The sequence below is a fragment of the Manacus candei genome, unplaced genomic scaffold (assembly GCF_025592945.1).
Source record: "Manacus candei isolate 608988 ecotype Guabito, Panama unplaced genomic scaffold, ASM2559294v1 h1tg000026l, whole genome shotgun sequence".
Taxonomy (NCBI): domain Eukaryota; kingdom Metazoa; phylum Chordata; class Aves; order Passeriformes; family Pipridae; genus Manacus; species Manacus candei.
The window spans coordinates 2,936,432-2,952,698 of NW_026138074.1; the positions used below are offsets into that span (position 1 = coordinate 2,936,432).

Below are 16,267 nucleotides of genomic sequence, written 5' to 3' on the forward strand. Positions count from 1 at the left end.
TTTTTGTTTTCATCTACTATTTTTTGGGGTTTGCTTTTAGGTTGGTTTAGCTGGGGTATTTTTTTAACTCTTGTGCAGCAAGTATCTCCATTATATCAGAGGTGGACCAAAACCAATATTAGCATATCCCAGTAAAATTGTCTGGGTGGTAGGTTTTTCCTTTTAAGAGTATGTGCATTTAAGTGTTACTTTCATAGTTGAAGAAATCACTGGTGTGTTAAAGAGACAATTTTAAATGCATAATTATACCATATATGCCTCTCTTTTGGTTTTAGGGTGTATATGCTAGATATCTCATTGGAAATGCTTCTGCAGAGAATAGTCATGAATTTGCTAAGATTGTGAAGCCTTTGGCAGAGAGAGGCTTAGAGCTCTCAAAAAGGTAAGAGTGATCTAAACTACTGGTCAACAGTAAGGCAAAGCTTTTACAACATCTTCATTTATTTGAATGCCTGTGTAAGGCAGCTTATGTTATTATGAGGGTAAATCTGGTCTTACTTGTTATTCCATTGAGTGTTCTTCCCTAGGTCATCTTTCAGCAGCACACAGCACATTTCTGGAGAGCTCTTCCATCAAAGTAGGAAAGGCCAAGAGATTTTGCTGAAGGTCAAGCAGTTCATGAAGCAGCACATTTATCCAGCTGAGAAGGTAAAAGCTTTTAGTTAACCTATTTTTAAGGGAACATTTTCAGACTAGACTTTATAAAAATGTAAAACTATGTATAGAATATCATATCTTCTTGTTTTGGTTTTTTTTCTGAAACAGCCTTATTTTCATGTAGTGATATTTATGGCATTGAGAAATATTAGCAGAAATCATTATTGTCTATTTTTTTTTCCAGGATGTTGTATGCATCGTTAATGAAAGCTGAGTTACTTTTTAAACTTGTTGAAGTGTAAAAATTTCTCTTTTTAGTAAGAGTTATTTTCTAAAAGAATTTGCTAAAATACTTTAACGAAAAGCTAGAACTCTTACGTAATAAATGGAAAGATGCTAATTTAGAAATGGGAATTGCTGTTTTAAACCATATGAAGCTGAGTGTATCTGTTTCTTGCTTTCTCTTTAAGCTGTGACTTTTCTGACAAAAAATGGGATCGTGTAATGTAGCAATGTAGCCTCATTCCTGAATATATTTAATACCAGTGAAGATTTGAAATCAGATAATGAAATACCCACAGAAGTCAATAATCAGTGGAACGGAAAATGAGACGAAGCATTTTACTTCTTATCCTAGAGAGATTAGAAATTTTCCACGTTAGAAAGTTGGTTCAGCTTTTAGCCTTATGGAAGCACAGATGACTTCTGTTGCAGAACTAATTTCTTTGGCTTTCTGTTTTGGGCTTTTTTGTTGTTGTTTGGTTGGGTGGTTGATTGGTTTTGGCAGTCAGGCAGAAATGCAGAGAACATATTAATCTAAAAGATTTATGAATGCATCTGCCTATCACAAGGAGGGGTTAAGGGCAGTAACTCTTGATATGCAAAGTTTCTTAGAAGTCTGTCTGTGACTGGTTTTGGATTGTAGTTTAGGACTGTCCAAGGAAGCCTTGCAATAATCAAAGTACTTGCTTTAAAAATAAACGGACCACAATTTTTGCAGATGAGTAGTGTTGTGCTTGTAAGTTATATCTGATAACAAGAATTGTGAATCAGGACTTCTAAATTTTACTTGGGCATTTGTCTTATTGTGTCATTTTCAGAAGAGGGAACTACTTTTATTCATTCTTTAACTAGTTCTTGGCAAGGTTTGAAGTGCTGTACCTCACTAAAACATACTTGTGGAAATACTAGGATTACTGAATATATAGTTTTGCTAACAATCACTGATGCTCAGAATGACTACTGACATAATCTGTTAAGGAATTATTTTGACAGGAAGAGAAAATGTATTCTTTGTGGGGTTTTTCTCTGTTAACAAAAGATTAACTGGCTTATATATTTGAATGTTGTGACAGGAAACCTGAATCTTTAGTGTCATTATGTCAGGCGTTCATCTGTGCTTTTACTTTTGGTTTCATGCCTCTTGTGTGTACTGTTGGTAACAGGTACTTTTATCATCAGAAAATACTGACCTTCTAGCATCATCACCACATACTTTAAACGAACCCAAATAATTGTATGAAATAAGGTACTGATTGGGGTCATCTCTGTGAAGCATTTCAAGTCTTGCAAAATGAAATATGTTGCAGTTCGGTTTTCAATTATATATTTCATTTTATAATACAACTCACTATATAATGAAAACCTATAATGAATATTTCTTTAATTGGTTTATTGGTGCACAGGACTGGAAAAGACATCATATTATTATTTCTGTGTTACATGTGTTCTTAATTTAAACAGTATCTTTTCAATTGTTTCTCTAAGGAAATAATAAAATACTATACTGAACATGGAAATACTGAGGAAAAATGGAAGAAACCACCACTTCTTGAGAAACTGAAGGTATGGGACAGTAAATATTCTTAGCATTCTAGCAGTAAAAGAGCACAGATATAGAGCAGAAGAGTGTTTGGCATATCATACTGGAGAAGTTACTCTGTACGGAAAGAAACAGTGTGAGGAATAGTGGAAGGAAAGGAAGAGAGAAGTGTGCAAAAGGTGAGAGAAATGAGAGAGGAGTAAAACAAAGTGAGTTCTGTGAGGGATGTGTCTGAATTTTCAATCAAAGATTGTACCTATTATTTCAAAATAGCTATTGAAAAAAGGCATGAGATGTATTAGACAGCAGGAAGGAAGGAAGTGCCTAGTAAGCCACAATTTATTTTTCTGTTTTTTAAGATTTATTGGTATTTTTGGTATTATTATATGGTATTTTTCTCTGTTGATTCTTGCAACAGGAAATGGCAAAAGCAGAAGGTCTGTGGAACCTTTTTCTTCCAGATGTCAGTGGTCTCAGCCAGCTTGACTATGCCCTAATAGCTGAGGAGACAGGGAAATGCCTCATTGCTCCTGAGGTTTTTAACTGTCATGCACCAGGTTAGCAGCCCTGTCCCATAACTACAGCACTGAGAACATTTAAAAGTTGGTCGTCTTGCACCTTATGAGTTGTGTGTCTCAAGAAGTAAACATGACTTCTGATTTCTTACAGACACTGGAAACATGGAGGTCCTCCACATGTATGGGACTGAAGAGCAAAAGAAAGAGTGGCTGGAGCCTCTCCTAGAAGGGAAGATTAGTTCTTGCTTCTGCATGACAGGTAAATTTTTCTCCAGAAGAAAGTTAGAGACAATTGGCAAAAACTTTAAATGGTATATGCAAAAAGTAGAAAACGTCAAATTGTGTGTTAATGAATTAATACAAAAATTTCCATTGTGTCTGTGAATGTGTTTGAATATAAAATCTATGAGATGTGAATGCAGAGTGAAGCACCCTTGCTGCCCTTCCCCAGTAGTTACCATTTTTCATGGTTACAATACTGTTTGCTTTCTATATATCTTCAGTTTATTTTTAGTACTAGTAAAATACATTTTATAGTACCAAACAGATTTACAATAGAGCTCACCCTTTTTTATAATATGCTTTGGGGTTCTTTAGAAGCATACAATTAGGTGCAAGTCTGATTACTGTGATAAAGTTGTGTAGTTTTGCAGTTCTGCAGTATGTCATAGGTAGAGGTTTTAAGATAGAACCTGGAGGTAACTTGCTTTATGTCCATAGCTCAGCATTGTAATAATTTTTGCTCTTGAAAGCTTGTGGCATTCAACATCTTTGGAAAGTCTGGCTCTTGCTGTAGGAAGGTAGCTTTGGAACGTCTGATGTCAAAATCTTGATCTTCCTATGTCAGAAGGAGTCAAGAGAACTCAGCCTTGCAGAGCTGAACCCTTATTTTGCAAATTCTGTTTCACTGTGTTCCCCAAGAGGAAAGAGATGCTTTTACTTTAAAGCAAAAGCATTTGCCTATTAAAAAAAAAGTAATGGTGAAAGGAGAGAGGAAGAATCTTTCCTGTTCCAAATAATCATTGATGACATTTTGCTGACAGCTTTGTATAGTCTATTTCATGTACTATCATAAAATTAGTTTCAATCTCTTCATTTGCACTTAAGAAGAGCCCAGGGGAAGAAAAAGTCTGAGGAGAGACATGACTGTTTTCTCTAAGTACACTGGAAGGATAAAAGATTTGAAAAGATCAGGAAAGGAAGAAGGCTGTTGATCATAATGGATAATCTGAGCCCAAGAACAAGTCCATTTAAACTGGCTATGAATAACAGATTGTTGGAAGATAGAAAGTCTTTCGACCACCAGCAGTGAGGTTCTGAAAACAACTTTTCTACTGGGAGCGAAACTGTGTTATTATTAAAGTATATCTACAGCCCTGTATTTGTGGAGGTAGTACTACCTCTTCATTTAACCCAGTGGTTTGGTTTTGTTTTTACCTTCAACACAGAACCTGATGTGGCTTCAAGTGATGCCACCAATATGCAATGCAGCATTGAGCGAGATGGAAACAGTTATGTGATCAATGGCAAGAAGTGGTGGAGCAGTGGTAAGTGTGGAAACCCTAAATAAGAATGGCTAAGCCTAAATTTTTTTCCAACAACTCTTAAAACAAAAATATTTATGCTTCATTTCTGAGATGGAAATTTGTCTTTTCTTGAGTAAAGGCAATAGAATTTAAAACAACAGAAAGAGCTGAATTGAGCTTTTGTTCTATGAATCAAAGTCCAGGACTCAAATTCAATTTGGAGGCTTGGATGCTTTTTGGAACCTCTGAATTTTGTTCACAGAATGTATGCCACTATTGTTCTCTATGCGTTACCTCTTTCTGTCAGGTAACTCACGCATTTATGTTCATACCCTTTAAACTTTGTTTTTATGAAGCTGTCTTCAGCAGTTTGGATGTGAGGTTTGAGTATACTGTGTAGTTACAGTAAAATGTGGCTGTTTTTTAAAGTAACCTGTGATGTTCTTGGGCTGAGTATTTCAGGACATTTGCTTTTATGATAATTTCCGGTAAAATCAATGGATTGTACTAGAAGTGGTAAATGTCCCTGATATTGTAGTACTGTTACATTTTTGCCAAAACATGTGTGACAGCAACTTGAAAGTCATCGTTCTGTGGGAGTTTGGAAGCCAAGTAAATAAACTGAGTTGGTAAACTTGAATGTTTCGTTCATGTACAGGAATGTGTCAGCTACCTACTATGCAATACCTACTTGTGCAATACCGAGACTCACCAGAAGATAGATCTCTCTCTCCTTTCTTCTCCTGTAAAACAGGAGGCACAGTATCTTGTCCCCTGACCCAAGAGTGTCACTTAACTGCTGGCTGCTACCTTTGCTTTGGGTCAGTGTTTCCCAGCTGTGCATTGCAGTCCCTGAGGAAGTAATGGGAAAGTTTGTAGGAGGTCATATGTGCAAAATAATATTCATAAATTAGTTATGTGAATTATAAAAGGGAGAGTTAACTTAAAGTAAGCATGATTTGGTTTGTTTTAACTCTGATAAAAACAATTAGGACAGTCAGATTTGCATAAAGATAGAGGCATAAAGGCTCTGCAATTTCAAGAAGTTTGAGAAACAGTGTTCATTTGACTTTGTCTTAGTCAGAGTCTCCCTTTCTGCCTGGTTGGGATTTTTTTGTTTGTTTTGGAGATTTTTGTTTCATTTGTTTGGGTTCTTTTGGTTTTGGTTGTTTGTTTTGTTTTTTTTCCTTTTTACTCTGAGCGGGACATTAGGACATTGGATGTTTGGAAATTCCAGAAGCCTGACAGCCTGGTCAGAACCTCACTCTGTGAGCAGCCGCTCTGTATTTGTGAAGACAAGCCGTAAATCACACATGCAAGGAGACAGTTACTTTGTGGAAGAACTGGAGTTTCTCTCCATACTCTGCATGGGTGTTCTGCTTGTGTACAGTAAATCCAGTATGGCTTAAATATGTCAGATTTATGGTGTATTTGTAGACCTTCTGTCAAGCACTTCTGACTTACCCGTTCACGCCCTAGTATTTCTCAAAACAATGGACAGAAATTCTGCAAGCTTTTGTCATCCAAACAGGGAGAAGCAGCTCATGTCTTGTTTGTGCTCCTGTTGTCTGTCGTTTAGGAGCTTTTTCTTCCAGTCCATAGTTGTGTAACTTGGAACAGTGTCTAAAAATGATTCTTGTTGGCTTTCATAAGGCATAGATCAGGCATTTTGTGAGAGCCCACGGGACGTTTGAAGGCAAGGACAATATGCTGTAACACCCCATTTTCATTTTGAAAGCTAAGCTAATATGTCAGCATATTTGAAATACTTCCAGTGACTCACAGAAAACTGCTGTTTTCCTGGAATTCCTGCCAACGCTGTGGCAGGAGACAGCTTTGGTACCTCTCTGTGTAAAAACTGTAAATCCATGAGCTCAGTATAGAGACAGAGCCTCTCTGATTTGTCAAGCAAGGCCTCTACACTTTGCTGGTTGGTAAATGCCTATGATGATGAGAGATGTCAGTACCTACTAAAACAAAACAAACCAAACATAAAGTATGAATAAACAAAAGCAAGTGCATTTTTTTGTTCTTGGACTTTATTGAATCTCCATATATTTTAGCAGATACAGTTATTGGAGTGCTTGATGAATTTTAAAAATTCTGAATAGAAATTCCAAGCCCTGTATCTGGAGATTAACTTAACTTTTTCTTACATTTACAGAGATCTAGAACCTGCCTCCCATAGAGGACTGGCCTTGTTGAAGTTTAGGGTAAGCAGAAAAGGAGAGGTGAAAGGTCTCCGTAGTTATGGAGAAGGACTTGCTACTTTTTCTGGAGGCTGTTGTTGTTGCTATATGTGGAAACACATAAAGAATGGCTTTTTCTCCCCCTCAGTCCCTCTCAACTCTCAGCCACAAACTTACATATCATTTCAAGCTGCAAGGAATGATATGGAATGATAGCTGAGTTGAAAAATGGAACTCAGTTATTAGGCAGATGTTTTACAAAATAGTTGGAGAAACACAAGGGTATTAACTTTTGGTACAAAAGTTCCTGTACTGCTGTTTTATTGATGATAGTTTCTTTCTCTGTTTTAATTAGATGTTTAGACTTGTACAGATTGTTCATTACACAGCTATTTTATTGCCTGGTACACGTTAAAATTTCAGTCTTGGCTTTTTTAGGTGTTTGGGTTGTGTTGTAGTGGGGTTCGTTTGAGTTTTTGTTGTTGTGTAGTAAATATCTCTATTGTTTCTCAAAATGTCAGTGTCTAGTTCTTGCATGATGTTTAATTCTGATAAACATGTTCCACTTTGAACTGCTCTGTAGTGTATTGGCTAGTGTACAGGTTCAAAAATTCATCTGAAAGTTAACCTGCAGAGAAACAGCTGCTGAAACAATACCCCCCTAGAATAAGTGAACAATTCCCTTGGTTATATAAGATGATGAAAGTAATGGAGAATCTATATAGTGAAACTAATTGTTTCTTCTGTCTGATCGTCGTAATTCATAGAAATTTCTTCAGGTCTTCCATTCTGCTGTTGTCTTCTCCAGTACCCATAATTTTTTGCAATTTTCATAATATGCATTTTGAAAGAAGCACCCAGAAAGGCATAGAGAATAGGGTTCAGGCAGGTGTGAAACAAAGCTATGCTCTTGGTGACCTGGAGTGCAACATCTATGGTTTTACTTGCATCGCAGTCAGTGATCAACATATAGATGATATCTATGGCTCGCCAGAACTTCACAATGTTGTAAGGTAGCTGAGTGATTATGAAAGTAGCCACTACTGCCAGCAGAACCATGAAAGGTCTAGACTTTTTGACATTTGCAGATCTAAAGATTGCCCGAGCAGTAGCAGAATAGCAGATCAGCATTACTAGGAAAGGAAGCAGAAATTCTAGGATAATTTCCAGGATTTGAATGGTTGATTTTAGGAGTGTTTCCATGTTCATTGGAAATACAGGAAGGCATTCATTCCTGTCATTGTGTTTTTTGACTTGATTAAATACTAGTTCAGGGATACTGAGGAAAGTGGCAGACAGCCAGACACAGATGCAGGTAACACTGCAGTGTTTGCCAATTCTTCTATGGCCCCGGGATTCAGAAGTGGCCCTATATCTATCAACACTGATACAGGCCAGGAACAGCATGCTGGAGCTGAAATTCATGGTGTACAGAGAAGAAGTGAGCTTGCACAGTGAGTTTCCAAGTTCCCATCCCTGCACTGCATTTGCAGCCCAAAAAGGGAGGGTGAAGAGCAGGAGCAAATCGGCAATGGCGAGATGCATGATGTACACATCTGTCTTAGTCTTCGATTTCTTGCAGTAGGCGTAAATTGCAACCACTAATGAATTTCCAGCGACTCCCACGGTGAAAGCCAGTGCATAGAACGCAGGAAGGAATAATTTGGTGAAATTTCTCACATCGCTTTTTTCACAGAGAAGTTCATATGAAGTGTAATCTATAACATGGTTGAGATCATCCTCCTCGTCCCCAGTCCAGTAATCAGTTGAGTTATTCATATCTCAGCCTGTGGCAAAGCTACAAGACACAGAAAAAGGGGGAGAAGGGGATACCAAAGGGGACACTGAGTTTAAGCTGTAAAATTCCTGTTGCAAATAAACCCCTCCTTCAGGGTTGCTTATACATCTCAAATTTAAAAAATTTGGATATTGAGAATACATTTGTGAATAATCAAAGTAGAGCTAAATGGTAATGGAGGCATAACAGACCGTCTCAAATTCTCACATGGAATAGAGTAACTGACAACATCTATGTGTGCAATCCATAAATGGATTCAGCAGAAATGCTTTCATTAACGTTGGCATTTGAGATTGCAAGATGCTTGGAGTGCCCCTCACTGATTTCCACATTTCAGTCAAGGAGCCATCATTGCTTTAGCTGCTCTGTCTCACTTATGTTTGACAACGTTCCATTGCAACATAACTTTGTCTGTACCTTTATAGGGTTGGAATTACACTTTTCTCTCTACAGCCTCTGCAAAGCAAGGAGTACCGGTTGAAGGCTGTGAATGCTGTTACAATTGAATGCATAAGTGCCTTAAAGCACTTAATTACAGAATCCAGCTGGGAATGCTTAATCAAACTGGATCACTAGCGAATTTGCTTGAAAGCAAAGCCGTAAACATTTCAGCGCAAACTGCAAGAAGTCTGTATGACAAGCAGATTAAAATTGAGAGACAAACAGTAGTATTTGGTGCCTGCTGTCATAAATTTTGACACATTTCAGATATGAGGATAATATAAGGAGAGTGTTTTTGTTTCTCAGGCACACATATACATGCCCACTGCATAAAGTACAGCAGTGGAGTCTGTTGCTGAACCAGCAGTAGGACAAACTTAGTTTAGTCTCTATCCCCCAAAGCCAGCTTTGCCCACATGGAATTTCTTATAGAAAGCAGATAGCTGCGGGTACACAGCTGGAGGCTTCTCAAGATGTATGAGAGAAAGGAATTTTATCTCATACAAACTGCCCACAAGTACCCAAACAGCTCAGAAGCTCTGCTGTTTTTTCCAGTACAATCTCATGACAAATTTACTCCATAAACACTAAGGCTGTGTTTTCACTGCCAGCTTAGGGTTGGAGTTCCTGTCTTCAGATTGTATCTTAAGCAAGTTGTGTCCTACAGTATTCTCTTCTTTTCCTATAATTGTGTTCATTGACTAATGTGCTGAAATTCTTTCTATTGGAAACTACAGTCCTGCAGTGCCCTGTTTTCTTGAAATAAATGGGATTAAGGTTTCTTAACTGCAGTAGCAAAAACTACCTGAGAATGAAAAACATTTGCCCCCTTTCTCATCATCTACAGTGTTTCAGAATATGAGGTCAGTGTTGCTGAGAGCAGATTGTTATCTGATATTCTGCCCCAGAGCTACAATTCAGCTTTTTCAAGCTTGCAAAAAACCCCAAATATAATTTCTGGTTTCTAGACAATGGTTGAAATGAAAGGTTGCCAAATCTTTATTATAAACAGTATCTCTTTAAATTTTTTTAATGTGTTTTGTCTACCAGGAAAAAATAAGTTACTGATTGATCTCATAGTAAGGGATGCAGACCAACTAAATAGAGAGAAATTAATAATTTCTGTGTTTGTTTGATTTTTTTTTTCAGTGATTCTGATAGCCAAATATTTTAAGAAGTGTATTAGTTTGAAATTAACTGTTTGATTTGGCTTCATCCTTAGTGACTTTGTTGGATTATTCTGTTAACATTTCAAAACACTCCCCATTTAACTTTAAACGGTGATCACTCTTATTTTAAATCTTATAATCTGCCATTTATTGTTACCTAAATGAGATATGCAGAATGGAAAAGTACAATCATTCTATTTAGTACTTTGGCAAGGGATGTTCTATGCCTAACAAGCTCTGTTAGCAGGATTCTCCAGCAGCAGTAATCTTTTGCAGCTTTATGGTACTTTGAGGAGGGATTTAGTTATCAGCAGCAAGTGAATCTTTTTTAGTAGAAGAGAAACTGCTGCAAGGAGGGTTTAATCCACTTAGCTGAGATTTGAAGAAAATTAGAAGTTAAACTGAAAAGATTTAGTTGTGGTCTTAAAGCACTTAATTACAGAATCCAGCTGGGAATGCTTAATCAAACTGGATCACTAGCGAATTTGCTTGAAAGCAAAGCCGTAAACATTTCAGCGCAAACTCCAAGAAGTCTGTATGACAAAGCACTTTGGCTGTCACTCTGTGCTTCGCTGCCTGATGGGCTTTTGCCTGACCTGAGCTTTTGACAGAAACAAAGTCACCTAAAATGCAGCAGCTGATATTTCTCCCTTAAAAACACATTTCTGTTTTGGCTAACATACCTATTCGTATTTGTGATTCCTGTTACTGTTGTTTCTCAGGCACACGTATATGTGCCCCCTACAAAAAGCAGATTAGCCCCTTCTGAGTTGGGTGTCGAACACTGGTGGAACAAGCTTAGTTTAGTCTCCATCCCACACAGAGAGCCATGCCCACGTGGAATCTCTTACAGAAGCAGATTGCTGCGGGTACACTGCATCTTGCAGCTGGAGGTTTCTCAGGATGTTATGACGGAAAGGAATCTTATCATGTACAAACTGCCCACAAGAACACAAATAGCTCAGAAGCTCTGCTGAGTTTTCAAATACTGTTTTCTAGGAGGTATATTCATAGATATATTAACTCTGCAACTGCATGTTTTCTTGCAGAATTATTCCAACCTTCCAGTCAAATACAAAGTCAATGTGTTTAAACTTGACATGGGATTGTACGAGTGCATGTTGAATGAAGTTAATATCCCCAGTTTAAACAGAAAGATTTTTTTCTCTAATGAATTAAGCAAAATTCTGTCCTACTCAACAAATCTAATTTTGATACTGGAAATGAGCGTGTGCCGTAGTGAAATGATGTCTCTCTGTAAAGCCAACTTAACTAAGAGTAAATGTATGTAAATAAGCTAAGTATATCACACAATATACAGAGCAGTAAATATTAAAACAAAACTAACCTTATTTTGTCAGCAGATGAGTAGCAGGTACTGCAATTGAGATGTGCTTCAGTGGAGTGGTCTGAATTGGTCTGACACATTGCATTTTGTCTTCAAGCACCACACCCTCATCTGGAAGTCAGTTGCACTTTCATTATGACTTGCCAGTTAAAAAAAAATATTTAAAAAATTATGCTTTCCTGGAAACTCTTCTCATGTTGAACACGTACACTTCCTACGTTCCTCCCTCTTCCAACTGAATGTGAGTGTTCTTTGGAAGGTCAGGACTCTCTTACTATTTCACTGTGCTGTTGGTTGTTTTATTCCTGCAAGTCCAAATTTTTTTTTTACATCATCAAAAGGCTTTTAGCAAGCCACACATTTATAAGGTAAAAAGGAGAGAAAGAGGGGTAGGTTCATCTGGAGCTGAGTTACTGCCCCAGAGTCCATAGGGAGTCACTATTTTCCTTCCTCAGGGAACTACTTTGCTTTTGATGGCTGCCTACATAAGGTTTTAAGGGATCCTTGTATCCACTCCTTTAAGTAACTTTTTAGGGGGTACAATAGAAAAATGAGTTTGGTTTTTCTGAGAAGGGGGAGGTGGTTCCTTCAGTATGTGAAACCAGAAAGATGGTAAGAAAAATATGTGAAGGCAAGTGGTAAATTGTCAACCAGACTATAAAGCAGATAATCCTGCATCCTGTGGGAGAGTTCAGGGACTTAATGTTGCCAGTCAGACCTGGAATCAAATTAGTTTGGTAACATTTCTACAGAAACTGCAAGCCAGACAGATACTGTAGAAGAAAACTAGAAAGATGCTATTACATCCATGAGGTTTCTTCCACCTGTAGTGTGCTATCTACATTATAGAGAGTCAAAACTTTTACAGGAAAGGGTACATGGAGACAATCTGCACTTTACGTGCAGATACTAGTATTTCTGCACTGAGGTGTGGACTTACCTCTGCTAGGAATTCCTAAAATGATTGATTTTGCTTAAATTTATACAGTCTCTACAGCTTCAAATTGTTGTCTTGTGCAAGAGTACCTTGTGCAGAGTGTTGGGAACCTTCTGTGATCTGTTTGGTTAGAGAATGGTGCTGATAACACTGAGGCTGTGGGTTTGATCCCCACACAGGCCGTTCACTTAAGAGCTGGCCTCGATGATCCTTGTGTGTCCCTTCAACTAAGAATACTGTGTGAAGTCTGTGAAATCCAGCTTTGTTTGAGTTATCCTGTAGCAGTCCAGTGAGTTTCAGTAAATGCAATATTGAAGCCAAACAACAGAGAGAGATATTGAGCAGACCAGAGGTCAGATTTTGGTTTTTCTGGCACTCTGATGCACCTGCCACAGCTGGGTTAGCCATCTGTGTGTGCTTCAGTTATTTTGAAATATGTGAAAGGAAAGGTTCTTATAAATGGTCAGTTAAGAATGTAATGGGCGGATGTTTTCCAAATACTTCATTTTCATTCAGAACGAGAAGGTAAAATGGGTTGGGAGAAGAATTGGAATCTAGAGAAAGAGTGCCACAATATTTGTGCATATTTCTGCAATTTTTTCGTCTTGATTTATCACGGTACTTCAGTGTTATTCTTCACAGGGGCAGATAAGACATTTGGGTTGCTTCCAGCTTATGTCCTTGCAAGTCATGTCATGGCTTAGAGCCCTGAGCTATATCTCTTTAAAATAAATGAACCTCTCAGTTCTAAATAGGCTTGGTCTCAATATGGTCCCCAACAAGATAGAATAATCATTCTAGAACTGAGAATGCTCCCAGGGAATTGTGTATTGCCTGCAGAAGTCCCCAAGAGGTTCTTTGTGCAGACTGTAGGAAGGCAGCTCGTGTAATTTCTGCACTGTTTATTCCAGTGCCTAAGCTCCTTGTAACTTTGCAGAGTGCAGGGAGAACAGAACCTTCTAGTCAGAGTACAGAAACGATACTGTCCATGTGTGTGTTTCAGGAGGACTCTGTGGGCTCAAAAATAACAAAAATTTTTTAATAAGTAAGAGTGAATGCAAAATGGATCTTATTTAACTAAAAGCACTTGTGACTGTGTAAAAGTGGCATGAAGGTTGAGGGGAAAAAATGTTCCTAAGCTCAGCAGCTGCTCTCACTGGCACCATCCGAGCCTGTGAGCTCCAGCTGGGAATGACCAGCAGCCACATGCAGTGGCAGGACTTGCATAACCCTTGCAGCTGCAGAACCCCAGCATTGCCTCTGTCTTCACTGTTTGATTGCAGCTACATTATAATATTTACCATACATGAGTCAGATGCCTGCAGGGTTATCTGGAGAAGATGAAATAAAACTGTAGAATACAATATGCTAGTGGATAGGAATTACTGTAGGCTCTTGGGAAGGTTGTGTGGGGTGTCCCTTTTCTTCATTAGGAGATCCCCACATCTCGATCAGTACTGCAGTGCCGTCCACCCTACTTGGTCCAGTTTCTTCGTGTAGGAGGGTGCAGAATGTGTTTATCAGTACCTGTCTAGGAATCTGACAAGTGTGTAATGTCACCATAGCCCCCTTATCTTTAGCAGAGAGAAGTAACCCACTGAGCTGACAGTGCAGCAGCCAACATGGCAAGAATCATAGGTATTCTGGGCATTCAGGTAGTAGTTTATCCTGCCTTAGTCATCTTAGACTCAAAAAAATTGAAGACCGAATGCTGAAAAATAGGTAACTAGTTTACAAGAATTAAAGTGCTAGTGGCTTCTGAAAGCAGGCTATATGGCAGCTTCTTCAAGTACAGGTTGTACTTCTGTGTCTGTGCCACATTTAGTGCCCTTTCTACCAGAAATATAAATTGACTGTGTGAAGATCAGTAATCTTCAGCATGTTATGCTCCAGATAACAAAGACTAGGCTTCTAGTAGGATTGTGGCCAACGCTCTAAGTAAATTTTAATTTACCGTTATCTTTGCCTATCTGAGTGCTATGAAGAGTTAGAAAGTATAACAAGTTAGTTAAACTTAAGATTTTTCCCAGTGTAGCAGCATTGTTGTTTAAAAGTTTTGTACAGATTGTAGAGTCATATATGGAAAAGTTTACTGAAAAGCTTATCAATATGAAAATATGGTTAAACCTGACCTTCTAAAATATCTATTTGTTCAATTGTGAGTTTCTTGCAAAATTACTTCTAACTCCTACCACATAACAGGCTTCTGCGACTCTTCCCCTGATCATTCAGCAGCTTCTTTGAATTCTGTAAGTAATGTAAAAATGCCATTTATAAATGAGAGATTTATTCCATCCAGGCTGTCAGCATTCCTTCCAAAGCATTGAAGTCTTTCAGTGTCTTGCATTAGATCAGAAATTCTTTCTGGCTTTTATAGGTCAAAGTCACATAAAATTTGTTTAGGGTTTCCCGGACTTCAGACTCTAAGGAGTGGAAAAGCCAGGAATCTGCCTTCCTTTGCTGTGCTCAGATAGGAATAAGAACAGATGAAATGGAGGTATTCATTTGCCTTCCAGAAATTTGTACAAATTATTTAGGGAATCCAACCAGATGTTTAGCTCTCAGTGAACTTTTCACTGAGTTCAAGATGAAAGCTTTCTCTGGTTGGGTTCTTTTTCATACAACATGGTGAAATTTGCCTTTTTTTGAAGCAGGGATGTGACTTGAGGATTATTTACAAAACAGTTTTTAAAGAGATTCCAGAAAGTCAAAATATATTTTGTTTTAAACCTCACTTCAAGGTAGATCTGGTTTAGAAAACTGATCTCAGGCAATTCTTTACCTTCTGTGGAAAAGGAGAAGTATCAAATGCCCCTTACACAGAGAGGCAGCGTTTCTCTGTGTAGGGTAGTTTGGGATCTACCTTTTTCTTTTTTTTTTTTACCAAGCTGATTTATCCTCCCTGCCAAAGCTTTTCACTCAGATTTTTAGCTCGTTAGCATTGTACAGCTCATGGGCCACAAAAATAACCCCACTCTGGAAACAATGGATGAATATCATATTACAAGAGAGGAAAGTAAACAGCTGGCAGTCTGGCCCTCAAAACAGGCAGTGTTTATCAGAATGAAGTAAATCTCTCTCCTGCTTCCTGGCCATCACAGTGGCTGTTTGTAGGAGGAAATAGCTCAGCTCAAAGCCAGGTGGTTGTATTGTCTAGACCACAGGCTCCCAAACCTTGTTCTAACAGCTGCCAAAGATAAAAAGTCATCTTTGTTTCTGACCTCAGAACAAACCGAGTTGGTATAGATCAAACCTTGAATTAAATCTCTGCAAAGCTTGTCATCTGCGTTGAGATGCAGTAAAAAAGTTACTGATTGTTACATCCATCAGGTATTTTCCCTACCTTTGTGAGGCTTTGAAAGGAATGAGAGCATGCTTTGGTACCAAGAAATCTTAAAAGAAAAAGGCAGTAAGGATTAAGGTTCATAGAAATTTTAATCAATGGTAGAGTCTTCTTTTTAGGACTTGTAAATTAAAATGCTGGCTTTGTGCTACAAAGGTATAATAAATATGTCTGTATAACAAACATTTCAAATAATGTTATCAATGGTTTGAAATGCTAGCAGACTATTTTCAGGTAAAAATTTCCACTTAGAGCCTTCTTTGAAGTGCAATCTAAAATCATTTGTGCAAAGGTGGAAAAAACCTGCATTCTAGGGAAGTTATGCTGACGTAGTAGCAAAGTCATCAGGGTAACCCTTTCATAGTCTTATTTGCATAATTTAGTTATAATCCCATTGGCGTTCCATTCCCACATAGACCCTCGAGTCTTTATAGTTTAAAGATGTTTTTAAAGAAGTTTTCCTTTTGAAAAATAGCAGCATCTCACTTTGAGAGATGTGTTTTTGCATCACACTTACTTGCTCAACTCTAATGGAGACAGAAGTAATTAGATTCCATTTCAAGTATCTTCTTGTTCCCT

At 38.0% G+C, this 16,267-nt stretch overlaps 2 protein-coding genes across 2 annotated transcripts in view; one reads left to right on the top strand and one right to left on the bottom strand.

Annotated features, from left to right (window-relative positions):
• Positions 1-16,267, top strand: part of ACAD11 (acyl-CoA dehydrogenase family member 11) — a 29,789-nt gene that overhangs the window by 7,016 nt on the left and 6,506 nt on the right. Inside the window, exons 8-13 of the mRNA XM_051789139.1 lie at positions 276-382; positions 528-648; positions 2,365-2,442; positions 2,838-2,976; positions 3,089-3,196; positions 4,386-4,484. Of these exons, the coding sequence (XP_051645099.1) occupies positions 276-382; positions 528-648; positions 2,365-2,442; positions 2,838-2,976; positions 3,089-3,196; positions 4,386-4,484 (652 nt within the window). The remainder of the gene's footprint in view (positions 1-275; positions 383-527; positions 649-2,364; positions 2,443-2,837; positions 2,977-3,088; positions 3,197-4,385; positions 4,485-16,267) is intronic.
• Positions 5,638-12,686, bottom strand: ACKR4 (atypical chemokine receptor 4). Its single transcript, XM_051789131.1, has 2 exons — positions 11,409-12,686; positions 5,638-8,450 (listed from the first exon to the last, which is right to left on the bottom strand). Exon 2 carries the CDS (start codon positions 8,429-8,431, stop codon positions 7,370-7,372), a length of 1,062 nt encoding a protein of 353 aa, XP_051645091.1. The 5' UTR covers positions 8,432-8,450; positions 11,409-12,686; the 3' UTR covers positions 5,638-7,369.

Coding starts and splice junctions, on each gene's coding strand:
- ACKR4 (XM_051789131.1), bottom strand. CDS start 8,431: ATGAATAACTCAACTGATTACTGGACTGGGGACGAGGAGGATGATCTC.